The following is a 27714-nucleotide window of genomic DNA, read 5'->3' as shown; positions in this document are numbered from 1 at the left end:
TCGGCCAAACCCTTTAATTAGATACTTTTTTTTTTTTAATCTAAAGGTATTTCTAAAGCTCCCCCCGGAAACATTAAGAAAGACGTTTCTCAGGATGCCCCTTGAAGACGATGGACCAAGTTGGAAGAAGAGGGCTGAAGACATTAGAGATAAATATGAATTTCGGGATGTCCTCGGAACGTAAGTACATTGAAACTGGGTCAAGCCAAGATGTGCATTTTTCCTTTTGTTAAACTACATGTGTCGCTTTCAACACCAAATATCCTTCTGAACGGTAAATTCAGTAAACCTATTGTTTTTAAAGTAATATATTTTGGATGTGTAGTAGAAATTCCACTGGAAGCAGACATTTTTACTTTGCTGATGCCAAACACAGTTTGAGGAAAAAACCCACAAAATTTAGATAAACTTTTCGGTAAAAAAAATAAATAAAATATATTTATTATTGTTGCTGGGTTGTTGCCATGTTGAAAACATGTGAATATTTAAAATACATTTAAAACTCCAGGAAAGAACCTTTTGTGTCCCTTTAAGCTTATAAGTATTTTTTTGTGTGTGTGTGATTATTGAGAGACATCATAAAGCTAGCCATAGCAATTAGATTTGCAGAATAAATCTTTCCCTCCCTTGTTTGAGCCGAGGCAGGCATTCCCCATCTGCTAGGGCGGATAATTTCAGTGTCATGTAACCGTAATTTAATGTCCCCAAGATATTTGCTTTGTCCCTGTGCAAATGAATAATAATATTAAGGGATCCAACAAGTCAATGTTTGTCCTCCCCTTTTAAAAATAAGTTTTGTTTGCGCGTGTGAACGTTTATGTACCACGGCGTAAGTATGTATAGTGTTATAAAAAAGTTATTTGACTTTTGGTTATACTATTCTTTTCGACTAGTCTGTTAATGAACCAAGAGGGCCTTGTCGGCTTCTTGTCTGGCAAAAATTAAACACAGTCTCACTTTATGGCTTTACTTAAATGGTCATGGCCTGTTAACGTAGATAGTAGATTGTAAGCTCTTTTGAGCAGGGTCCTCCATACCCCGTGTTTCTGTCAAGAAAGTCAAGTTGTTATGTCCTGTTTACCCATTGTACAGCGCTGCGGAATATGATGGTGCTATATAACACAATAAATAATAATGTGCTTTACAGGAATGTAGTCAGAAATTTTAATGTACGAAGTAACAGGTTAAACAATTTGTTTTCGAAGCAGAAGATGAAATCCAAGCCTTATGCGAAAGTGGACTGAGAATTATAAGGCAGTTTAGCCTTAAGATACTTTACCCCAGGGATGCAAGTTTGCCCTGCGCAAAATCATCTCGGGGGAGAAACTAATTCAGAGTGATTTAAACTACCCCTGAAGCTGATTTTATTATCAGGACGGAATTGTGTGTGTGTGTATGTGAGATATATATATATATATATATATATTACACACAGGTGTATAGAGTATTTACGTTTTTTATAAGATAATATAAAATTATTTGATTTTATGCCTCCTAATTATTTGTTGCCCCAAAACCAGACAATGCGTAGCTTTGATTGTCAGCTCAGATGACGACTAGCTTGCCATGAACGCTCCCTTTACTGCACATCTGTATTTTAATTTCCAGCATGGCAACGTGGTATTACGGTCTCAAACCATCAAATCTAGCATGGGATTGTAATATTTAACACTGAATAAAACACTATTTATTTTTATTTTTTTAATGTCCACTTCCTCCTCCACTAGCTTCTCGGACAATGTTTCCTTAAAGCATGGCGTCCTACAGTCTTTGGGGAAGCCAAACATGATACAATGAAGATTGACACATTTGATGGTCATTGAGGGGAGGAGGGGGGTTTTTACAGAGCGCCGTCCTTGGAGACAGGAAGTCACAAAACCCCTCACTTCCTGTCCTGTTTCTACTTCGTGGAAACTTGGAATCAGAACTATCGCTCTGAGCGCTTCTGTTTGTTGTGGGGATTTTGTGATCTGGAACGTAAACAAACTAGAAGGAAATCATTAAAAAGCAAAAATAATGGAAAATTTCTTTTTTTGTTTTCTGGGTAAAATATAACAAAAACAACAACAACAAAAAGAAATCCCAAGGGGCACAGAGCCTATCGAACCAATTAGGATAATCACTGGTCCAAATGCTCCAGATGCCTTTATGGCAAACCATGTACCCTACCGTTCTAGTGTTTGGGGTCACTTAGAAATGTCCTTGTTTTTGAAAAAAGCACATCTTGTCCATTAAAATAACATGAAATAGATCAGAAATCCAGCACAGACGGGGTTAATGTTGTAAATGACTATTGTAGCTGGAAACGGCTGATTTTTAATAGAATCTCTTCATAGGCGCTCAGAGGCCCTTTATCGCTCCCATCACTCCTGTGTTCCAATGGCCCTTTATCACTCCCATCACTCCTGTGTTCCAGTGGCCCTTTATCACTCCCATCACTCCTGTGTTCCAATGGCCCTTTATCACTCCCATCACTCCTGTGTTCCAATGGCCCTTTATCACTCCCATCACTCCTGTGTTCCAATGGCCCTTTATCACTCCCATCACTCCTGTGTTCCAGTGGCCCTTTATCACTCCCATCACTCCTGTGTTCCAATGGCCCTTTATCACTCCCATCACTCCTGTGTTCCAGTGGCCCTTTATCACTCCCATCACTCCTGTGTTCCAGTGGCCCTTTATCACTCCCATCACTCGTGTGTTCCAATGGCCCTTTATCACTCCCATCACTCCTGTGTTCCAATGGCCCTTTATCACTCCCATCACTCCTGTGTTCCAGTGGCCCTTTATCACTCCCATCACTCCTGTGTTCCAATGGCCCTTTATCACTCCCATCACTCGTGTGTTCCAATGGCCCTTTATCACTCCCATCACTCCTGTGTTCCAATGGCCCTTTATCACTCCCATCACTCCTGTGTTCCAGTGGCCCTTTATCACTCCCATCACTCCTGTGTTCCAATGGCCCTTTATCACTCCCATCACTCCTGTGTTCCAATGGCACGTTGTGTTCGCTGATCCAAGTTTAAGTTTAAAAGGCTAATTGATGGTTAGAAAACCCTTTTGTAATTATGTTACAGACAGAAATGTCCTCGTTTTCCATGAAATCAGCTCAGTGACCCCAAACTTTTGAACAGTAGTGTGTATTAGTGTGTGTGTGTGTTTATATATATATATTTATGTATAAGGAGTGTGTTGTGTTAAAATATATTTGTATAGACACAATAGGAGAGTGTGTATTCTAAGCCTTTCTGCCTCTCTAGACCTGAATATTTAGTATTTCCTGTTTTTCTTGGAGCTGAATAAACAGAACCATCGCTTTTTTACTTGGAGACTCCTCGCTTTCCCCCGCAGGACGACCCTTTCTAAAAGATGAAAGGAAAGAAAACAATCCTTGGGATTTTAATACATTTCCTGTTGGATCCAAATGAAAACTTGTGATTTTTATTATGTAAAAGAACTGTACTCTGTCCAGCGCCTTCCCACCACTCGGCTGAGTTACTGGAAACGCTGATCTGTAAAGCGCCCCGACTCCCGTAATGAGTCAGCCTCGCTTGCTGTGCATGCCAGGGAACAGTGGGCACGGATCAGACCTCGTCTCGCTGAAAGGGAACTTGTGGCTTTTTGGGGAAGTATGGAAAGATTTCCCTAGGGTTATCTCGTAAACAATCATTTCGATAAACGGAAGTCGCACAATAGGCTTGTTGTCATTGCTATACACTTTATAAACTTGCAGTGTTTCAGCTTTAAAATAGAGAATTTTATTTTTAATGTTCACTTCACTGTATTAACAACTTCTGCAGGAAGGCTATGCCATGCATCCACTGCCCTCCCAGAAAGTAATATTTCCTGATATTACTTTAAACCTTTGACTCCCCATCACGTCTTTTTCTTCCAGGCTGTATATGTAAAGATCCTTTAACTTTTCTACATTTTATCCTGTAACCCATGAACCAGTTTAGTAGCCCTTCTCGGAACTCTCTCCAAAGTATCTAAATCAGGGGTGTCCAACCTGCGGCCCTCCAGCTGCAGCAGGACTACATCTCCCATAATGCTCATTCAGCTCAATGGCTGGCAGAGGAGGATGGGAGATGTAGTCCTGCAGCAGCTTGAGGGCCACAGGTTGGACACCCTTGATCTAAATCCTTCTGGAGATCTGGTCTCCAGTACTGTACCCAATACTCCAAGTGAGGTCTCACCAGTACTCTGTACACCGGCACGAGAACCCCCTTCTACTGCTAATACAACCAAGCATTCTGCTAGCGCTATATATATATATCTATTCATTATACAAATGCAAGATCAGTCAATATGCTCTTATATTACTGGATATTGGGAAAAAGACAGGTGTGAGAAGTTTTGGTTCAGAATCCAAAGTTCTTGAGGGTTTTGATGGACTTCATCTGGAAGACAGAGTTGTTGGCCAAAACAGATCTCTAGCCCATGCTTCATTCATGCTTCATTCATGCTTCAGCTTCATTCCTCGTCGATGATGATTTGGTTCTATTACAGGAATCTCTACAAAAGAAGAGAACGTTTTTTGACCGTCTCGGAATGTGTTTTTTTGTTTTGCCGCACGGCCTCTATTAAATTACACGGGGCACGTAAATTGGACATAAAGTGGGATCAATATGAAGGCATGACCTCAAAAGGCAACAAAAAATCTGAGACCATGAGTAGACGATAATGATTTTTTTTTCTTTTCTAAATCCCGAGCGCTCTGTGCCTGCCTGCGGAGATACAGAATATTTCATGCACCAAAGCTGCTTGTACAGAAACTCTAAACATTTACTTAACAGTTTAAGATGTTTATTCTAAGCATAACGTGCGTTTAACTTTTTTCACCCCATTTTGTTCGCTTCAAATGGTTACCAAGTGCTAATAGCCTCGCTTCTGACGTTTTACTCCCCATTTCAGCTTTGCAAGCCAAACCTCCTAGTCGGCTGGAACGTAAAAAAAGGCGACCATCCAAAATACTCCGAAATAAGTCAAACCGGCCATTTGGAAATTCCACAATACTTTGAGGATGCCGGGAATCAGGAATTTTATTGTTTTAGAGGAACCCAGTCCATGGTGGGTCATCAAGTATCTCACGAGGCTCATCTCATCTACACCTTGGTTGAGGAACGTATCCCTTTGCTGCCACCATGACAGCTTTGTTACTTTGCATCATAATAATCTTGCATTGCTATGGCAACCGATACAAGCATTCTTTTTCTTTGGCTAGGTATTGTGATCTTTGGGTTGAATAATTCAGATTTTGTGATTCTTCTGTAACCGTTGATATTTAGCCAAACTCCCAAATATAATAATAAGTCAAGTTTTCCTGGCTGGGTTTCCTGGATAATAGAATGGAGAGGAATCTTTAGCCACGTTTTAGGATTAAAGGGACCCTAACACACAAAAATTTACATTTTTATGTTTAGTATGAGGGGACAGTGATCATCTTACGGTGGGAGGAATTTGTTTGGTTTATTATGTGATGGAACGAGTCGTTGTAGGGTTTCCCTCCAACCAAGAAGACTTTCCATTAAAGGGTTTCCTTTATTTTATATATATTTTTTCTCTCGGAGGGGTCTGAAACGTATGGCACGCGCATTTCCCCCGTTAACGATGTATTTGCGGCTGTCGAGAACAGACACGCGGCTGTGAATTATTTTTCATTAACGTCCCGTGTTATTGTATGAAGCAGAGTCGTTGCCGATATGTTGCTAGGCTGCGTTTCTCAACTTTCATCTTTCTGCAGACGCTTCTTCGAAACAGCTGGAGAAAGCCGGTGTGCGGGGGGGGGGGGGGCTCTGATGCGCTAAGAATCGCGAAAACGCCAGAATCTGATCCCTTCGTTTCCATCGCAGGCCATATGGGACCTCGGAGATCTTCTTTGGAAACTATTTAACGTAGGGTATGAAGGGATAATTGGGGGGGAAAAAAAAAATCTCCGACGTATTATGGAATGGCTTATGGATTCCGTTGCCGTAGCAACCCGGTTGAGTGTATCCATATGTAGGAATTCCAAGGAAAAGGGAAATATTGTGTGTTTTACCCATTTCCGGCAGCTGGTTATGGCACGTTTTTGAACACTGGGGAGAAGTCCTTCTTAGATTCAACGTGGTGGTCAGGGGGTTTAAGCAACAGCGGTTAATCGATGCGATGGGAATGATCACTGCGACATTGCTGGATAAAATTTGGAATTTTCGACATTTATTTTCCATCTATACATTGTACAGATAATAATAATAATATAATGTTCTTGAATTAAAATACCATTTCCTAATTTGTTCTTTTTAATGAGAATTCCTCCTTGCCCGGATCCAAACGCTTGCTTGGAAATGTAGCATGTGCTCCGCGTTGCCAAAAAAGTACATTTTAAAAGATCACGAAATTACAGATTTGCTGCCTTCATTCCAATGTTTAGCGGAGAATTTGTATGTAATATTGTGTATATATTATATATAGAAATATAAATGTAATGAAGTAACAATGTTTCTTTAAATGTTTCGGGTCCCAGCTGTGTCTTCCCGGGAAGTCGTCTATACATCTGTGAATTTGGATAAATATTTGTCGGAAGGCTGGGGAGAGAACATCCGTTTTATTAACAGACTTTTCGAGTGTTTTACGTCGCGGTAGGAAGCAAACCTCTGCCTAAAACGCAGTTGGGAATTTCTGGCGGGTGGCTCTCATTTACATAAAGGGCTGCAAGGGTCAGATTCTCCATCCACCTGAAGTGGTTAGTAGAATGAGGGAATTTAAACATGCATTGTATAGGCATATGGCAGATCGGCCCCATTCGGCCCCCGTCTAGTCACTGTTTTACCTGCTGTAAAGACTCAAACCTTAATCAGTCGTTGGTCTCATCTTAGATTCAGGAGCCATATGTCTATCCCATGCGTGTTTAAATCCCCTCACTGTATTACCCTCTACCACTTCTGCTGGGAGCCTGTTCCATAATCAACCACACCCTCAGTGAAATACATTTTCTTTACATTACACTTAGCCCCTCGATCTTCTAGTCCTAGATTATGATATATTAGATATCTGCAGTATTCAGACGCCTGATGTGCTTCTCAGCTTATAAAATTCTTGGTGAATGCGGAAGTTGTTTCCGTGTAAATATATATATTTATAGATGTCGAGGGGAGTCTAGGTTTATGTCAGCGGTTTCCTTTGTGAAAAAGAAAGTCCCCACGTCGAAAATTCATCATATTTTTATTTGTTTCTAATGAGTTTTCAAGTAAAATGCACCAAAAGTTAAACATTTTCCAAGGCTCCAGTAAAGGATTTATTGTTATTAACAGATTAGAATATCTATAAAATACTTAAAAAAAAATAATCAGTAAATAAAAAAAAAAAACCTGCCTGAATGCTGCGCGTGATCTTAGATTGCCACCAGCGTACTTCTGCTTCTGTAACCATAACAGGAAATCTGAGGGGGAGAGAGAGGGGTTAACAGGCACTATAATAAAAAAAGAGCTTTTAAGGAATATACATATTATTATTTATTATCAATTATTTGTTTTTTAGAAATAAGGGGGACGTGACAGGAGGTGCTGACTGGGGGATAAATAAAATATATTTTATATATATATATATATATATATATATAACATACTAAAATGTTCATGATCTTGTGAAGATAAATGGAACAGCCTCCCAGCAGAAGAGGTACAGGCTAATAAAGAGAGGGAATGTAAACATGCATATGGCTCGAGATGAGACCAACAACTGATTAAGGCTTGGGTCTTTGCAGCAGGAAAAATGGGCAGACTAGACGAGGGCCGAATGGGGCCGATCTGCCGGCAATCACAGCTGAATCGGCCAGTTGTGAGATCGGTTATAATGTGCACATGAACAGTAGCGCTCCCTAGCTCCACCCCCGAGGTTCCTGATTTGGCAGAGGTATGTGACTCCTCCCATCAGGTGCCTCCAATGCCTTACAAGAGGTTGATTTTTGATGCTTTATGCATGGTCGGGGGCTATAGAGATGCCCCTCGTATTATTTTACTTGGGCGTATCTGATCCTGTAGATCACAAAGCTGTGGTTATGTGGGCATACCTGGGAACTCTGGAGCTCAGGCTACCTGGAGCCTGCCCTTGAGAGACGGGGCCAGGACTGGCCACCGATGTCAGTGGGCTGTCCTGATGATGTCAGTGGGCAGTTCTGGTGACGTCAGTGGGTGGTCACTATGACATTGTGGGAAACACCCCCATTTAAAGGGGAAGTGGGCGGGAGTGGGCTGTGCCAATACCCCGCTCCCGTGACCCGGAGTTCTCTGAGTCAAACCCGGAGAGTTTCCAGGTATGGTTATGAGGATCTCAGGTATGGTTATGAGGGTCTCAGGCACCTGGTCATGTGAACATGCGCCACCAAGTTGATGCTTTGACCCTGTGATCCCGGCCTCCAACCTTCCACTGCAGGCTGTGTTTGTGAAGCTAAAATATATGCATAAACAGGACATCAAAGTCTGTGGACCTTCAGGGGTGGCTTCCTGGAGCAGGGTATGATGGAGACCCAATGTTCTAACACATCTTCTCAGAAATATGTTTCTTCCTGTACTTTGTCACATTCGACGTATATCCAATTTTTTTATCACTCCCCCAACCACCCCAGACCAACTCCCCTTCCTTATATATATATATATTTTCCCTACAGAATTAAAAGAATCATTTATGTAAGTTAGCCAAGCGCTGAGCGTTGGTTCACCGACAATGACAAGGAACCCTCTAAAGGTCCGTGATTTACGGTATTTATACATTCGGTCGGGCTATCGGATACCGCAGGAATGGAAACACAGTGCGCCCTAAAATAAATATATCTCCCGACACCTCGTTAGGGCTTCCCACCCAAACATACCGCGCGTCACAACAACACGCCGCCGCCGCCATGTCACGATTCTCTGCCGGCTAAAATGAAGCGAATTGGCAAAAGAGAAAAAAAAATGTGTTTTTTTTTTTTAATTTATTTTTTATTACTTTTGTCTGCTGGAGATCAGGAAAGAATTTAGGTTTATGTCTGGAGCCAATCATTTATTTATTTATTTTAAAATGAAACTAAGGAAAAAATCTTATTTCTTAGGAGATGTAAAACTTCTTTCCCTTATTTTGTACGCCTGGTGGAATTTACCCCGGCTTTTCTTCTGTGCTGTTAGAGCTGCCGTGTCGCATGTTTTAAAATCCCCTCCCCTTGCCTGGAATAGCTTTACAGAGTCCCCCTCCTATTTAAGTGAGAAATGGGCGGGGACTTAGGACCCCGCCTCTGAGGATTCTCCAGGGCGAAACCCGGGGAGTTCCCGGATATGTTCATAATCCCCAACATTTCAGGTGTCCAAATTAGTTGAAGGGTGCAACAAGAGGTGATGAGGGTCCGGGCTGGCTCAGGAAGCGGGTGGGTTGGTAGGTATACAGTAGGACAGCGCCTGCAATCAGGACTGTCCCATGATAGAAGATATGGAGTCCTATTAAAAATCAAGCATAATAATTATATATAAATAAATATATATTTTAATCAGATTTTTGGGGGATTTTTAAGAATGATTTAGTTTACCAGGGATGGATTTGGGTGTCTTTCTATACGCTGGGTCTGCGGATGGCTGCTGGAACACTTGGCCTTCCCCGTTGCAAAATCTTTTGCGTATTTGTTTAATGTTAGTGTTTATATGATGTGTTTGATTCTGTTTTAAAACCAGATAAAGCACACGTCTGGCAGTAACTCTAATATATCACGGGTTCCAGCAAACTGGCGTTATCTCATATACCGCGCCCTTATGAAATACACACATCACCAGCCCTAGGTGTGGGAAACAGAAGGTCCGTGGGGGGCAAAGTTTAACAACCCAAGAGGACTGGTGGGCAAATTCCAGATGATATCTGCCCTAAAAAGGGGAAAAAAACTGATTCAGAAAATATATTTTATATATTTTACCTTTTTATTAAATTTACTTCATTCCTGCTCTTTAAGTACCTAGATTATTATTGTGAGAAAAGTGGTTTCCAGAAGTTAGGGGGATCTCACCAGGTTTCATGTGCTTGGCAGAGCCTAATGGGATTTGTTGTTAACCCTGAGCCAAGGCGCAGCAGTGATGAAGAAGAACCCCGATCCCAAGAGCTTGTGATTAGTTTTTCATACCCAGCAAATATTCTGAGCTCCTAGAAAAAGAGGGGCGTCGGGGGAGGAAAGAGGGATTTGGGTCCAAAAGCGGGACTGGCCAAGCTGAATAGGGACACTCTGGATCTATGTTTTATTTGTAGTGGTTTAATGGAAGCGTCATTCCTTCACACTTTGCATGTTATAATGTAGGAAACACAACACTAACAGATGTATAAATACCTTCAACCTCCCCCCAAAACGTGTAAATTCACGAAGGCGAGAGGTAGTGAGAATTGTTAACTCTTTCAGATCCCTGATCATAAACCCTATAAAAATGAATGTTTGTTTTTTTTTAAATGAAACCGTTATTTTTCGATGTAATTGCTCTACACATGTACCTAAGGAATAGCTTCGGGTTGTTAGCGGCCCTTAACGAAACCAGGGGCCCGAATGTGAAGACGCGACGGATGGATTTAATTCCAGAACAAGCTACGGAACTCTGCGATCTTCCGTTTATTAAAAATCTGACACACTGTAGCAGTTAAAGATAATGATCCCCGTCACGCTGGCGAACGTCTCTCTCCTCCCTCCTCTGATGGGGTCCCCAAAATAACTGCTAATGTGTCGATGACATCAATGCGTATGACATCATAAGCCGGCTTAGATGTAGGTTAGACGGGACTGGCAGTTTTTGATGATGATGATTTTTTTTCTTTAAATCCTGGTTTTTAATGTTTTATTTATTTTTGGTTCGTTTGCCCCCGCTCCTCTGCAGGTCACCCGTCATCCAATGAGGTCCGTGTCTACACAGCAGCCGGGTTGCTTAGCAATGCCGTGAATGCCGCTTATTACAGAGGATCGGGAAGCAAATTCCACTGCACATCATAATAATTAGATTCTTTTTTTTACCCCCCGCCTCCCCGCCCTGTGACATACACCCCCTCATCGGGGATTTAACTGCTGCAGTAACACGCAGACCTGGAACACCTTGCACGGCGGCTCCAATTACCGCCCTTCGGATAGGATTTCTATGGTATCGTCTCCGTGGCCCTTTAATTGAGATACCTAAGTATTCTGCCGTTAATAGCCCGTCGGACCATGGCAGTGATTGGGCTATGGCAGCAGCCATGTGGCTTAAAAGAACGGTCATTATGAAAGCCATGACTTGTCAGGAGACAAAGATATTCTGAATGAAGTCACCTGAATTCAAGCAGGGATTCCAGCTGTGATAAAGCAGGGAGAAAAGCACTAGCGAGAATGCTCAGATATCAGCTTCAGACTGTGCGATCCCGAGAATCTATTCCCAAGGTTGGGGTAAACCCCTGAAACTCGGGGGGCAAACATTGATCCCAGATATGTTATTTGGTCTTGACTTGGTGCTTTTTTTTTTCAAGTTATTAACCCCTCTTTTTATGCTTATTAACCCCATTTTTTAAATTATTTTCCATAATAATATATTTTTTTTTAACTTTTTTTTTTTTTTACTATTTAGCAATTGTTTTGCAGTAAGATACCCTGTATTCTAAAATACCTTTTTTTATGAACGAAGGTCAACCAAAGAAAAGTGACATGTGCAGCAAAGTGTACGTGCTTTTGCTAGCTGAGCATGATGGGAATTGTAGTTTACAGCAGCTGGAGAGATACCCGCACGTTGCCCACGTTCATCATGCATTTCCTTGGTAACTGAAGGTGCAAAGCAGAGTTGAACTGTAACGGCGCAGAAACGTTATACATAAAAAAAAAAAACAAAACACCATTCATTTTTTTTTTTCTATATTTTTTATTTTAAGTGCTCTAAAAAAAAAAAAAGGAGGTGGAGAAATTTGTAATGGAATGTATTAATTTATGGGAGCATATGGAATGTGCGAATGTTACAGAATGTAGCGGCGGCTGCCTTTTTAATTCCTGCGTGTAGAGGTGTGAGCGAGGTGTCGCTGCTCGCCCCCCGTTACGGGTTGTGAATGTTATGACAGTCTCGCCATCGGCTTAGACTCCTCTCTGGGGATGGCAGAGCAGAAACAGACAGATTGGCAAAACATCGCGACTACTTTCTCATCTGTTCTTGGCTCCAGCAAACATTAAGCCCATTCTGCTACTGAGTTTTTTTTTTCTTGTAGTAAAAAAATATATTTTTTAATATTTTCTTGTTGTTGTTTTTTTTCCATACAACTCTTTTTTTTTTTATGGACTCAACTTTTTGCATTTGCCTTCTGTCCAGCAGGGGGAGTTGTATTATTGGCCCACTCTTGGGGTACACTAATGGCTGTGATGATGTCAAGGTGGGGGTGATTCAGCATGAGCGCTCCGTGTCAATGTTGGCTCAGGGTCCTCTTCTGGGGCTTAATTTGAAGATAGCGGGATGAAGGAACGCATCACATTTTTGCGCGTGACATCAGAGAGCCACCCCTGGGTGGATCTGGCGTCACTAGTGGAATGTACCCGGCTCAGCCTGGCGTCGTCGGGGTTAAGCCGCTCATTAGTACAGCCTGTGTCGGATTGCGTGACGCACGTGTAACAAGGGCCTTCCAGGGCATCTATGTTACGCGATGCCTTCAGATTCATTGGATTCCTTCTGATACCTTCCTAAAAATAAATGTGAATTATACTCTGTTACCATGGAGGCAGATGGCTTTGTCAGGCATCCAATTCAGCAGAACGCGTTGGGGAGAGGCGAGCAGACAGCGGCTAAACCAGTGGAGGGGACAGCCAGACGTTTGGCAAGCACGTACTTAACCCTCGTAGTGCCAGGTGGGGTTTGGCATGCCCACTCGTGCTCGTTAAGCTTTTGTGTTCACTTTGGATTCTGTATTACATTTAAGCGCCTGGGGCAGATTCCCAATCTGGTGGAGGCGTTAAGTAGCCTGGGGCAGGTTCCCTATTAGGCAGATTCGGCCTGCGGCAGGGGTGCCGCTAGTGGCGTGTGAGTGCGTCTTAACAGTATCTTTGCCTCTTTCATACTATGGCAACTATAACTCTGTCACATAATGGTGGACATTTAATTAAAACCCTAAATTTTATCTCTTAGTAATTTCCTGGTACTTATTGGGTTTTAGCTATTTATTCCTAGTGTTTCGGCCGACCCAGTAGACAAGCTGTTGAAAGCCGTACCTCAATGCACCAGTTACTAGTTGTTACACACACGCACACGCTAACACGCACGCTAACACACACAATTATCCTAAACCTCTATAGAGAAGGTCCTCTTGATACTTCATTAGTCAGAATGCCTAGTGTCCCATTTTTCCTTACTGTGAACGTTGATGACACGTCAAAGAGTTTCCACCTTCTCCTGTTGGTGGAAGTTCTTTTACGTTTCATACTTCAGCCAATTAACATTACTTGCCCATCGTGCCAGTTGGGAATTTACCCTTCTGTGGACAGCTCTGTTTGGAATGTCCGATAGGTCTTCTTTAGAGATGGAACTGCCTCAGAGGAACAACAGGTCAACAAACAGGTTCCTTTATGATTCGGCTGGAAAATGTCTGCCCGGGTATTAATTAGTCCTTATCAAGGTGCCTCATAACTTGAACATAATTCAGTGGAATTCTAATTGACAAAAGAGGTGACTTCATTTGTTTTTGTTTTTATTCCATTCCAAGTTCTTTCTGTAATGGAAAGCTCTGGATAAAGAAGAGCAACCTAGAAACCTGGTGACTTCCAGTCCATGGTGATGGAAGCTTCATCTCCATAAACACTGGAGAGCTACATTTAGTGCCAACATGATGTAGATGCAGCAGAAACGATCTTCTCCAGGGGACGGGTGTATCCTGGTGATAAGTTTCTGTTTTCCATTGCATTCTATATTGAGATCAAACCCAGGGGATGCCTCTATACCTGTCCAAGATGCAACTGGGATTGCGCAACGGGATCCATATTCTTAACCCCATGGTGGCTTCCATATTGGTGTCCACCTTTTTTATTATTAGAATTATTATTTTAATTTTTATTATTATTTTAGGTATTAGTATTACTGAGAACCCATTAAGGAGGGTCAATGAAGTTTTTTCTTTTTAATATAGCTTTTGCCTTGACGTTTATAAAATAATAGAGATGATTCATCTGTGACACCTTTAACCTCATCGTAAAGGGTATTTTCTCCACTCTTTCTTGGCAACACAGAGCTCACTTCAAGATGTTAATTCACATAAAACAGAACACACACCAAAAAAAAATATATATATATATATTTTTTTTAAATCTACCAGCCTCCACTTTCTGGCAAAAATGATAAATGAGGCAATTTTTTTCCGTGATTATTTTAGAGAAGGGTTTGGGTATTCAGTAAGTGGAACAGCTTCTTTAATATTCATCCTGGATAAGAGTATAATTATTATTATTGAGATATTATTACTATTCTGCTTCCCTTCTGCCATAATTTGTGTATATTATACAGATTTTCTTTTATTTCAATCCAAACTACTTAGAATCATAAAAAATGACACATAAAAAGTGAAATTATCAGATTATAAATAAAGCCAGTCTTTGTTACTCTAATCCATATGGCGCTGCAGTTTTATGTATTTTTTTTTCCCCCAGCCTCCTCATTTTTACAAAGATATCTGATTTTCTGCCAGGAAAACGGGAAAGACCTGGGTGAGATCTGTAAAGCAAACATAAAGGGGAATACCGGGGAGGGTAATACATATTCAAACGCTATCCGTAGCCTGCTGTCTAATGGTCGGGGAAGACATGGAGAAATAAATTCTTATTTTTATTATTATTATTGTTGATGTTATTATTATTATTAATAATAATATTATTATTATTTATTATTATTTTAATGACTTTGTGAGCCCAGAATAAATTATGGACGTGCTGAATTTTTCTTTGCTGTGTTGCTATCTGGCAGTTAAAGTAAATCGTAATTTCTTGTTACAATTAATGATACATTTAGGTCTGTGCAGCCCCTGTTTACCCAGATATTGCCCGTAAAGCATGCGGCCGGCTTATGTTGCACCGGGCTGCGCGGGGCACCATTGCCTTTCAGATAAATCATTCCATCACACTGGGATAGTTCCGTCGCTTGCGCATGTTAGCCGTCACAGTAATTTTATCTAATGTGATCAGTTAAGCTCTGCCTTCTGTTGCCGTGCACGATGCCCGTAGGTTACATACACATGTTGTGGATACGTCCGCCTGTGTGCGAAGAAGGCCGGTTCAAATAAAATTGAACACATAGATTTTCTAGGTTTTTAGAATAATGCTTAGATGGACCTCATCACGTTCCCTGCCTGTGGTTTGGAAGGATCTTCTGCGTTCCTACAAGTGTCCGACTCCCCTGTTCAAAAGTTTGGGATCGCTTTGAGATGTCCTTGTTTTTGAAAGAAAAGCACATTTTGTGCATTAAAATAACATGAAATGGATCAGAAATCCAGCGCAGACGGGGTTAATGTTGTAAATGACTATTGTTGCTGGAAACGGCTGATTTTTAATGGAATTTCTTCATAGGCGTACAGAGGCCCTTTATCACTCCCATCACTCCTGTGTTCCAATGGCCCTTTATCACTCCCATCACTCCTGTGTTCCAATGGCCCTTTATCACTGCCATCACTCCTGTGTTCCAATGGCCCTTTATCACTGCCATCACTCCTGTGTTCCAATGGCCCTTTATCACTCCCATCACTCCTGTGTTCCAATGGCACGTTGTGTTCGCTGATCCAAGTTTTAAGTAAAGGCTAATTGATGGTTAGAAAACTCTTTTGCGATTATGTTACAGCCAGAAATTTACTTGTTTTCCATGAAAACAGCTCAGTGACCCCAAACGTTTAGGTGTTAGTGTGTGTCTGTGTATATATGTGTGTATATATAACTTAACAACTATATGAAGCATCAAAAACTACGGGGATTCCTACTCACTCTGGACAAGATACTCATTCTTAATATTTAGGAAACACAAAGTTGAATGACCTTATTAAAAATTTTTTGGCCCGCTCTCTGGACAGTTCCACGATTCTTGGGCGTCCACAGAATCGCCTTCACCTGACGAGATGCCCAATCGTATGAGTGACACGCCAATGCCCAGCGGCGGTGATACAGATGGAGAGAATTAGATTAGAATCATTTCTATATATAGGAATCCAGCTTCGTACCGTCAGCATATTTCATGTTCACAAGCGCCGTACTGTTAATTAGTAATAATAACATACTGTATGATATCGGTAATACTGTATACCGTTCCTCTAATTCATTTACTGGCCTCTAATATAATATTTGTCAGCCAGGACCACCTTTCGAGTGTGTGTGTGTATATGTGTATGTATGTATGTATGTATATATATATATATATGCACTATTACAGTAAAACTAAATTTATTTGTAAAAAATCTATATCTCTCGTATTTCGTGTCATACGGGTAGTTTTAGAGATGTCTCGTCCTCAAAAGGGACTCTTTTACCCCAAGGAAGCTGATAATTGTAGCAAAATTCGGATTATTTGATAACTTTCTCTGCCTTCCCGCTTCCCATCGGCTTCCTAAACTAATGAATAACAGTCAGCAACTTAACAATAGGGGAGAGTTCGCTCAGGGGGGTGGAATTATCATGCAGATTGTGGGAACAGGAAGTTAAAGCGACTGCTCCAAACAGGAAGTTAAAGCGACTGCTCCAAACAGGAAGTTAAAGCGACTGCTTCAAACAGGAAGTTAAAGCGACTGCTCTCATGCTGTTCCTAGGAAGAGGGTTAGATAGGTTTATTTAGCAAATTGAATAACAAAGTACAATATTTGTGTAATGTGACAGATCTGCTTAATTAGGAATTTAATATTTTTAGGGATAAAAAAGCTTTCCCCCCATTTTCTGTGGTGTAAGTTAATGGGAGGTTAATCTCTGTGACCGCCATGTTTCCGCAGGGGGGCTTTTTCCGAGGTAGTTCTTGCCGAGGAAAAGACGACGCAGAAGTTGGTGGCGATAAAGTGCATTCCAAAAAAAGCGTTGGAAGGGAAGGAGACCAGCATTGAGAATGAAATCGCTGTACTGAGGAAGTAAGTCCGGCCCCCGCGGAGCCTCGGCTTCGGCTGTAAGGCACTTACCATCTCTACATCTAGAGGCGAGAAAACAGATACTAACGTATAGAATGTTATTGGGACGTAAATTGCAGAATAAGATTTGGGTAAGAGGAAGGAGATCAGCCTCTCGGTAGAGATGGTTCTAGTAACAGACGAATCTGGATTAAAGATGTGCTTAAATAGTTGAGTGTTGCGGATCCAAATAATAGCTGCCATCCTACGCTTTAAATAAACTCTGTAGACCTGCGGCTCCTGGCAGTTTGCAGGTTACCATGGTAATCGTATAATCAAGGCCGATCTGCTCTGGTATTAGTGACCCTGGGGTTTATTTGCCGAGTTGTAGGTAAGTTGAGAAGAAACATTTTTAACTCGATGAATTAACTGGACGTTATTAAGGGGCCGACGCAAGTGAGTTTCTCCTGCAGAAAGCAGAGCTGGCCCTGGATAATGTATAGGTCAAACTTTTAAGTCAGAATTCTTGTCAGAATTGATGCCAGAAGTAAAAAGTTTGCAGTACGGAAAAGAACTCGTTAGGATCTGCCCAGCCTGGGTGCCGCGTCCGATCCGCCACTGGGAATCCGGTGGGAATCCCTGCGAGAATAACTAACATGTGTACAGCGTCCCCTCTCTCTCAATGTCTCTCTCTGTCTGTCTCCCTCCCTCTCTGTCTCCCTCCCTCTCTTGCTCTCTCTCCCTGTCTCTCTCCCTCCCTCTCTTGCTCTCTTTCCCTGTTTCTCTTCCTCCCTCTCTTGCTCTCTCTCCCTGTCTCTCTCCCTCCCTCTCTTGCTCTCTTTCCCTGTTTCTCTTCCTCCCTCTCTTGCTCTCTTTCCCTGTTTCTCTCTGTCTCTCTCTCTTGGTCTCTCTCCCTGTCTGTCTCTTTTAATCCCGCTTCCTTGTCCAGGGCCCAGGACCCTTCACTTATCTATAACTGTGGATGATTAAGAAATCTCTCATTTACCAAAGCAGAGGAATTGCACAAATGACTCTCTGATTCCCCATAATGCAGGGATTTGGAAGGATTTTCTTCCCTCTTAGCTGGTGGTTTGCCCCTGCTGCCCCCCCCTCCGTGGTCTGCCCCTGACACCCCCCCCCACCCCGTTTATCTTACTAGACATTTCTATCCGGCTCATCTTTTTTTTATTATAGCCCCTCTCTGGCTTTCAAGGTGGCTATTAGAGGGGTACAACCAGTACCCCTCAAACACCACACCGAGCTGATGCTTTATGGCAATGCTAATGACTTCAGCTCCTCCATGGGCTTTCATTAGTCAGGATGTCCAGCTGGGTGATTAAGACCGAGTCATTCTAAACTCTTTCCCATAGGCAGTATGATAAAGAGTCGGGGTGTTTGTCCGATTACAGAGCGAGAACTCATACTTATATGATTTTTGTGGCGTGAGGGCAGACCCCGTGTCCCTAATGTACAGCCCTGACGCCTACATTCTTTGATTCAGCCCCTGCAGCCGGGTGACTTGGTTGGCGTGGGCATTGTGTATCTGGCCCTGACTTTCTACGTTTTGTATTCTCTAGCCCTCCTTACACCTACACGCCATTATTCTGTCCTTTTTTTCCCCCGCTCCTCCGTTTCTCTTTCCAACGTTCTCCTACGTGGGCAGCAGGCAGAAAACACAACTCTCTCTGGCGAAGATCCGTGACTCAGAAGCGCGGTGGCTTTCATTAAAACATCCTCTGCGGCGGATTCCTGTCATCCAGCGTTTTAATACCTGCAAAGGGTTAACGGCGTCTCCGCTCCCAGAACCCTCCTAAAAAAAAAATATAAAAACTTCATTAGCTTTTCCTGTCAATTAGCGGCACCCGGGGGAAGATATACGGCCAGACCTCTATATGTTTAGGTAACCAACGTGGTATTCATATGTTTATAGGAGCAAAAGCAGATCGGCCCCATTCGGCCCCCGTCTAGTCTGCCCGTTTCTCCTGCTGTAAAGACTCCAACCTTAATCAGTCGTTGGTCCCGTCTTAGATTCAGGAGCCGTATGTCTATCCCTCTGATGTTCTGGTTAACGTAAAGTTGTTGAGATAGATATAATACGGAAAACATTGGAAAAAAATTTATAAAACTTCAAACACTAATGTTTCATCTTTTATGTTTTTTATCGTAAGGATCAAACACGCAAATATTGTGTCGTTGGAGGACATTTACGAGAACCGGAGTCACCTGTACCTCATCATGCAGCTGTAAGTGAACAGATCGCGCTTAATCGTGTCTTCCGATGCTATGATCCGCAAAGACGAGGAGGAGAGTACGGGGTGGTCTGCTGCCGCCCCCTGCTGGTATTCCTCTGTCACAGCAGAAAATACCAAGTCCTGGCCGCTAGAGGGGGAATAATCTGTAGGGTGTAGTAATGTTTTAGGAGCGGAGTCAATCAGATAACATATTCATCTACACAGATTTAATGGAAAAAAGAGCACTTCTAGAGCAGTCTAGATTTAAGTCTACTTTTGCTCTTCTACCTGCCGGCAGTGGCGTATTTTCCATCAGCGTCGCCGTAGACCTGATCCAGGGCAGTACCGCCAGCCCCCCCCCTTCCCCACCATGCTTACCGCTGGGCGTCAGGATATGACATCATATCCCAATAATTTCCAAGACGAGCATCGCCGGGCCAACATGGCGCAGCCATCATAGTGTTTATTGGCTGGGAGCAGTTGTGGTCGCCCAATGGGTCAGTTGGCACCCTCTTACACAGCAGGGGGGCAGAATATGCCCCTGCCTCCCTGGACATCCTCGGCCTGCGGGTAAATCGTTCCCGGGCGCCTACGAAAGGGGGTGTTGGATGGCTGAGGGGCTGTTTGGACTTCGTCGGAGGTGTAGCGCTCATTGGCCTGTGGTAGGAGGAGGTGGAAATGTCTGTCTCACGGCTCAGCACGCGACGTGAAAGCTGACATACTGTTTTCCCGTTACCGCAGCGTGTCGGGGGGCGAGCTTTTCGATCGGATCGTGGAAAAGGGGTTCTACACGGAAAAAGACGCCAGCCAGCTCATCCGGCAAATACTGGACGCCGTCAAATACCTGCACGACATGGGCATCGTCCACAGGGACTTAAAGGTGAATTCCGTGCCCTGTAAGCTGAAAATTCATTCCTCTCCTGCCCTGTGATATCCCATGAAGAAGATCGTCGTCTTTGAACCGTTTCTAGCTGTGAATCTTTTTTGGGGTTGTTTCTGATGCTACCTTTTCTAAAACGCATCACAGTGGGTAAAAAAACATATTTTTAGATCTTTTTTAACATTACTTTACAAAAAACATGTATAACTACGAAACATAAAGAGAGGATTTACTGGCTTTCCTTGCAGGAAGGGATCTATACACCATGATAGCCATAGCACCGAAAATGTAATAGTCCCTAAAATTAATCCCCCAAACTGACGACTATTTACGTAAAACTAACAGTTTGTGAAGGGGCTCGATTTACTAAGTGCTTGTGGCTTATCCAACCAGTACCCTGTAGCCGCCCGTGTCTCGGTGTGGATGGCGGGCGCCTCGATCTCCTCTCACCCGTCCGCATTCATCTTGTGTTTTTCAGCCGGAGAACCTGCTTTATTACAGTCTGGACGAAGACTCGAAAATTATGATCAGTGATTTTGGGTTGTCAAAAATCGAAGGGTCGGGAAGCGTGATGTCAACAGCCTGCGGGACGCCTGGATATGTTGGTAATTCATGGAACTAATTATTTTTGGATTAACGTCTCGCACATAAAATAGATATTTCTGTATCCATTCCAGAGCTGATGAAAGATCTGGTGACATTTTAGTGAAACAATGTTTATAGCGTAAGATATAGTTACGTTTTAAGACTTTGGAGGTCCCTTTTTGAATTTGAAGAGGGGAACCTTGAGGTTTAGAACGTTTTGGTGACCCTGCGGCTTGCTGAAATATGTCATTAATATCTTTAGGTGATGACCCTTTTCCATAGTAACACTTTTTTTGTCTGTATTTCTTTCCTGCAGCTCCAGAAGTGTTGGCTCAGAAACCTTACAGCAAAGCTGTTGACTGCTGGTCCATTGGCGTCATTGCCTACATTCTGTAAGTAGTTTCCAGTTTCTGGAGGGACAGCTGAGCGGGACGCGGGGAGGGCAGCAATGGCCGTCCGTTTTTGGACAACAAATTTTTTCTTCCTGCCCTTTCAGTTTGGTTGAAATCTGGAGACCTTATTTTCTGGAACAAAATTCTAGAAATTGGTCGTTTTTTACTCACTCGCTCTCTACCTACCTTCCCCGGCAACCGCTTCGCTGTTTTTCTATCTCAGCTTCGCTGTTCCTTCTCAGATTCTACTTCTCCTTTCCTCTGTCTTTGCTCCTCCGGGTGTTTTCTTCTCTCGAGAGGACTTCGGCAACACGGCTGAGCCCCTGCACACACCATGGGGACGACCTCTCCTCCGTTCCTCTATTCTGGGGAGAGATTGTCCCAGTGAAGTGTGTGGAGACTATGACCTGTTGCGGAAGCGCTCCGAAGAGGAAAGAAGAATGAAGACAGAGAAGCAAAGTCAGAGGCTGAGCGGAGCAGTGGAGAAGGAGGATTGGAGGAAAAGGAGTGGAGGTGGAAAAGCAGAGACACGGAATGGGTTGTCGGAGAAGGCAGCGCATGAATTAACATATCTAACTGAATGTATTAAAACTTGTAAAAAGTGAAAGAATGGGGCAGTATGCTGTTGAACGAAGGTGTTTTCTATACTGGTTTCCAGTAAGCGTATATCGACTGGTTGACGGTTGTCCTGAAAGGGCAAAAAGGAACTTGATGGAGATCTGTTATCGTCAATGTGTTGAGTTGAAACATGAATTAAGAAAGGCCAACCAGGGGCCATGCCGATTCTGTATATTAAGCCAATACCAGGACATTTTACTGAAGCCCACCTTAAAAAGCCACGGTCTACTTAATAAAACCCAATGGGTTTGGGCGCTGTTGCTTCATGCGTCCCTTTGCATTCTCTTGTTTTACCCCCAGGCTCTGCGGTTACCCCCCGTTCTACGACGAAAACGATGCCAAGCTCTTTGAACAGATCCTGAAGGCTGAGTATGAGTTTGACTCTCCGTACTGGGATGATATTTCTGATTCAGGTACCAGCATGACCGGGAGTTATCCCCCGGGGTTCCCCTTTCTTACTTTACATATAGTAATATATATATATATTTGCCGTTGAACTCCATTCCTTGTGTTTTTATACAATTACTCACGGGTGGTTCGTTTCTTGTTAACTGTAAAGCGGGCTTCTTGGATAACTCTGTTAAAAGTTTGATCAAGGCTCGATAACTAAACGAATTTCCTATTGAACCCCCAGCGAAAGATTTCATCCAGCATTTGATGGAGAAAGACCCCAACAAACGCTACACCTGTGACCAAGCCCTGCAGCACCCGTGGTAAGAGCCGGTCCGAGACCGAAGCAGATTAGAGGGGGGGGAATAACAGCGTAGCGTTCAGTCTCTACGGATTATATATAAAATCTTTAAAAGCTGCTTGTAAATCCTTACCGGATAACATCAAACATTCTGTGCCGAGATTATTGATCTGTCACATTCCAAAATCCGTACCTTTAAATCTCTTCAAATCTGTGTATATTAAAAAAAAAATATATATATAAATATATATTAAATTCATATATATAAATTATTAAATTAGCTATTCTGGTTTTGCCACTAAATGCCACTAAACGCTCTCCTTATTGCTTACGCAAATAACTTTTTATTGAAATAAAAAAAAAGTACATTAAAAGCATTAAATAAAAAGGGCCTGATGAGGCTTCACATAGTGGAGGCTAATGATCTGCCTGTTTTATTTCTTATTTCTCCCTTTAGGATCGCCGGAGACACGGCTCTGGATAAGAATATTCACGAATCCGTCAGCGAGCAGATCAGAAAGAATTTTGCAAAAAGCAGATGGAAAGTAAGTTTTATTCCCGTTCTACAGCGACACGGAATATGACGGCGCTATAGAAATAATAACAGAAATCCTTGTAGGAAAAGTATCACTGCTGTTACCCCCTATAACCATCGGGGGGCGCTGTGCTTACACCGCTTGCTTCATGTTTCTTTTTTTTTGTAGTTTTTGAGTTTTTAACAAAAAAAATAATAAGAATAATCTGGAATAAAACCCTCAAATGTATCAGTGCTTGGTTGCACAGAATATATTATGATTCTGATATATGATTTATGATTAATGCCACGTTTGAAACACCCTTGCTGAGGGGGTAGTAGATAGGTGGAATAGCCTCCCAACAGAAGTGGTAGAGGGTAATACAGTGAGGGGATTTAAACATGCATGGGATAGGCATACGGCTCCTGAATCTAAGACGAGACCAACGACTGATTAAGGTTTGAGTCTTTACAGCAGGAGAAACGGGCAGACTAGACGGGGGCCGAATGGGGCCGTTCTGCTGGTAGATTCCGTTTTTCTATTTTGAACAGAAAAGTTTTTATATGATGTTGAAATATTTTGCCTGCAGAGAAATCCAATATGTCTGCATTAATATGGTCCCCGCCCTCCCCTTCAGCTTTATTCTGCACAATTATCCGGGGCAATTATCACACCCTGGGCGGGTAAGCGCAGGTACGGTCGGTGTTTTAAGTGTGCATGCGCGACCTCCAGGCCTGGGGCACAGTATGGGGTCCCTGGAGCAAAAACCGGGTAAAAAAATAACAAAAGAGCTTTGATTCCGATACGCGCTGATGCTTTTATGTCTGCTTAACTATTCTTTTTCGAGATCGTTTCCACGGAAACAGATTCTTTTCATAATAATCAAATTAGGGATACATTTACTAAACGCAATTCAATTTACAGTTAATCTTTTTTAAGGGGTAAAAATATGAGACCTATTAAAGATATACTCCTGCCGGACTCGGGGCGGTGTTATGAAAGCGATTCGGCCGGATCGAGTATCGATTTCCCCGCAGTGCTTTCCGGGCCGCCCGATGCTTTATCTCTGTGTATCTCTCCTGCGCAGCAAGCCTTCAATGCCACGGCCGTGGTGCGGCACATGCGCAAGCTGCAGCTGGGTACAAGCCAAGAAGGACCTGGACAGACTACCCCCACCAGCCCGTGCCACGGGAACCTTCTAACGCCTGGAGAGAACCATGGTGAGATAAAAAAGGCAGAAGTCAGCGTTTCGGTGTATACGTTCCTGTCTGAACATTACGTTTTTCCATATTATAAAGCAGTGAAAGTTACTTGAACACACACTCACATATACACTACACTTCAAAAGTTTGGGGCCATGCAGCTGTTTCCATGGAAACGAGGACATTTCTGACTGTAACATAATTGCAAAAGGGTTTCTAACCATCAATTAGCCTTTTAAACTTAAACTTGGATCAGCGAATGCAACGTGCCATTGGAACACAGGAGTGATGGGAGTGATAAAAGAGCGATGGGAGTGATAAAGGGCCATTGGAACACAGGAGTGATGGGAGTGATAAAGGGCCATTGGAACACAGGAGTGATGGGAGTGATAAAGGGCCATTGGTACACAGGAGTGATGGGAGTGATAAAGGGCCATTGGAACACAGGAGTGATGGGAGTAATAAAGGGCCATTGGAACACAGGAGTGATGGGAGTGATAAAGGGCCCTTGGAGCACAGGAGTGATGGGAGTGATAAAGGGCCATTGGAAGACAGGAGTGATGGGAGTGATAAAGGACCCTTGGAGCACAGGAGTGATGGGAGTGATAAAGGGCCATTGGAACACAGGAGTGATGGGAGTGATAAAGGGCCATTGGTACACAGGAGTGATGGGAGTGATAAAGGGCCATTGGAACACAGGAGTGATGGGAGTAATAAAGGGCCATTGGAACACAGGAGTGATGGGAGTGATAAAGGGCCCTTGGAGCACAGGAGTGATGGGAGTGATAAAGGGCCATTGGAAGACAGGAGTGATGGGAGTGATAAAGGACCCTTGGAGCACAGGAGTGATGGGAGTGATAAAGGGCCATTGGAACACAGGAGTGATGGGAGTGATAAAGGGCCATTGGTACACAGGAGTGATGGGAGTGATAAAGGGCCATTGGAACACAGGAGTGATGGGAGTAATAAAGGGCCATTGGAACACAGGAGTGATGGGAGTGATAAAGGGCCCTTGGAGCACAGGAGTGATGGGAGTGATAAAGGGCCATTGGAAGACAGGAGTGATGGGAGTGATAAAGGACCCTTGGAGCACAGGAGTGATGGGAGTGATAAAGGGCCATTGGAACACAGGAGTGATGGGAGTGATAAAGGGCCATTGGTACACAGGAGTGATGGGAGTGATAAAGGGCCATTGGAACACAGGAGTGATGGGAGTAATAAAGGGCCATTGGAACACAGGAGTGATGGGAGTGATAAAGGGCCCTTGGAGCACAGGAGTGATGGGAGTGATAAAGGGCCATTGGAAGACAGGAGTGATGGGAGTGATAAAGGACCCTTGGAGCACAGGAGTGATGGGAGTGATAAAGGGCCATTGGAACACAGGAGTGATGGGAGTGATAAAGGGCCATTGGTACACAGGAGTGATGGGAGTGATAAAGGGCCATTGGAACACAGGAGTGATGGGAGTAATAAAGGGCCATTGGAACACAGGAGTGATGGGAGTGATAAAGGGCCCTTGGAGCACAGGAGTGATGGGAGTGATAAAGGGCCATTGGAAGACAGGAGTGATGGGAGTGATAAAGGACCCTTGGAGCACAGGAGTGATGGGAGTGATAAAGGGCTATTGGAACACAGGAGTGATGGGAGTGATAAAGGGCCATTGGTACACAGGAGTGATGGGAGTGATAAAGGGCCATTGGAACACAGGAGTGATGGGAGTAATAAAGGGCCATTGGAACACAGGAGTGATGGGAGTGATAAAGGGCCCTTGGAGCACAGGAGTGATGGGAGTGATAAAGGGCCATTGGAAGACAGGAGTGATGGGAGTGATAAAGGACCCTTGGAGCACAGGAGTGATGGGAGTGATAAAGGGCCATTGGAACACAGGAGTGATGGGAGTGATAAAGGGCCTCTGTACGCTCATGAAGAGATTCCATTAAAACTCAGCCGCTTCCAGCTACAACAGTCATTTACAACATTAACCCCGTCTGCGCTGGATCCTTTTTTAATGTTATTTTAATCTACAAATTGTGCTTTTCTTTCAAAAACAAGGAGATTTTGAAGTTACCCCAAACTTTTGGACAGTAGTGAATGCACGTACCCAAAGAGCATTAAACCCAGTAGATTTCAGTTACCCGAATGTTTTTGGTGCCCAATTCCTTACTTATATATTTGCAAAACCATCTTAAATAAGGCAAAAGCTTTGGAGTGTGATGCAGCGTGTACGGAGTTTCCCATGATGGATAGGAATGTAAGGTCAGGGTAGAGTTTTCCTCCAGCGGGAGTATCAGTTTAGCCTCAACATAGAAGACGAATTTAGTTTTAAATGCGATACAATTAGTGAATATGTAATCGCAGCTTTAGATATTTATGCTTACTCGGCAGCTGTCCTGAGCTAACCTCTTCCACGGCTGCCAACCACAACCGAGTGCCTCTCCCCAGTAACTAGCAGACGCACTAGAGCACACACTCACTCTAACACCCTTGCACAACTCGCACCCCTGTTATGCACTGTTGTCCTCACCAGGGGATATTACATCATTAGGGGAATTTACAGGGTTAATTTTACACTCACCCCAGACACAGGGAATGTGATAAATATAAGCCAATATCATACAGATTGATCATTCCTTTCTTAATTTGTAAACTTCCGTCCATAGCCTCGCTCCTTGCCACGTCCCCAAAAACTAAAGTGGCCCTTTGCGGCCATTCGAAATGCTTTGGTATGGAGTGGGAAAACTATGGGGCGCTCTGGGTATTCCTTGCAATGAAGGGGTTAACCTGTGACCGCTTGCCCCTTTTGGGAGTCAATGTAACCATTTGAACCATTTCTTTGTGTTCTTTCTGTTGTCTGCATAATATAAAAGCACCGGATCAAAAGCCTGTTAAGCCTGTCAAAGTACTGGCCACATCTGGCTTCCATTTCTGTGTTTATGATCATTTTTGGCGCATATACATTTTTCCTAATTTAATCTGCCGGCCAAACATTTCAGGAATTTATGATGGAGAAGTGTTTTTTTTTATTTTATTTGTGCCCTTGAGTTGTGCTGGTAAACCCGGAGCGTCCGTCATACATCGTTTTGTTCTTTTTCTTCTCAATATGGTTCTTCGTCTGCACGCCGGGAAGATTATTTTTTAATTGAACCATTTTTGGAGATTGTCGAAAATGATTAAGCAAATAGTGCAAAAAATACATGTTTTTAGTATAGTGAGATTTTCAATAGCCAAACGCACCTTTAAAAAAAAAAAAAAAGTCATTTGGATCCAGTAGCCCGTGGGGATATTTTTCTGTCTAATATTTTTTTTTCCCCCAATCCAATTTTTTTATTATTATTTTTTTTTCTTTATAATTTAAAAAATTATTATATAATTCCCAGAAATCCGCCGATCATCAATACTCTTTAATTACATTTTTTTAATTTTTTTAAATATTCTGTGTCTTTTCTTTCTTTCCTTTGATAGGTTCCCATCATGAGAGCTGCCAAGACTGCTATAGTCAGAAGTCCATAGAGAACAACTCGTTGAGTTACAGCACCCACCCTTGCCCCCAGTCGAACAGGGTCTAA

At 42.9% G+C, this 27714-nt stretch overlaps 1 protein-coding gene across 1 annotated transcript; it reads left to right on the top strand.

The window, feature by feature from the left end:
• Nucleotides 1–94: 94 nt before the first annotated feature.
• On the top strand, nt 95–27714 carry LOC149275407 (calcium/calmodulin-dependent protein kinase type 1-like). Its single transcript, XM_089504762.1, has 11 exons — nt 95–180; nt 16927–17058; nt 19203–19277; nt 20007–20145; nt 20624–20750; nt 21047–21122; nt 22041–22153; nt 22375–22453; nt 22889–22976; nt 24034–24166; nt 27611–27714. Exons 1-11 carry the CDS (start codon nt 95–97, stop codon nt 27712–27714), a joined length of 1152 nt encoding a protein of 383 aa, XP_089360888.1.

The sequence above is a fragment of the Sceloporus occidentalis genome, unplaced genomic scaffold (genome assembly GCF_023333645.1).
Source record: "Sceloporus occidentalis isolate IW3139 unplaced genomic scaffold, rSceOcc1.0.p SCAF_291, whole genome shotgun sequence".
Classification (NCBI taxonomy): Eukaryota; Metazoa; Chordata; class Lepidosauria; order Squamata; family Phrynosomatidae; genus Sceloporus; species Sceloporus occidentalis.
Note: the sequence above shows the minus strand (reverse complement) of the source record. Positions and strands in the feature narration are given on the sequence as shown.

What these genes read in the sequence shown, in the direction of transcription:
- LOC149275407 (XM_089504762.1), top strand. Translation starts at nt 95, where the DNA reads ATGCCCCTTGAAGACGATGGACCAAGTTGGAAGAAGAGGGCTGAAGAC. An exon ending in CGGGACGCCTGGATATGTTG is followed by an intron (nt 20,751 to 21,046) that starts GTAATTCATGGA and finishes TCTTTCCTGCAG; the next exon opens with CTCCAGAAGTGTTGGCTCAG. An exon ending in GGATGATATTTCTGATTCAG is followed by an intron (nt 22,154 to 22,374) that starts GTACCAGCATGA and finishes TTGAACCCCCAG; the next exon opens with CGAAAGATTTCATCCAGCAT.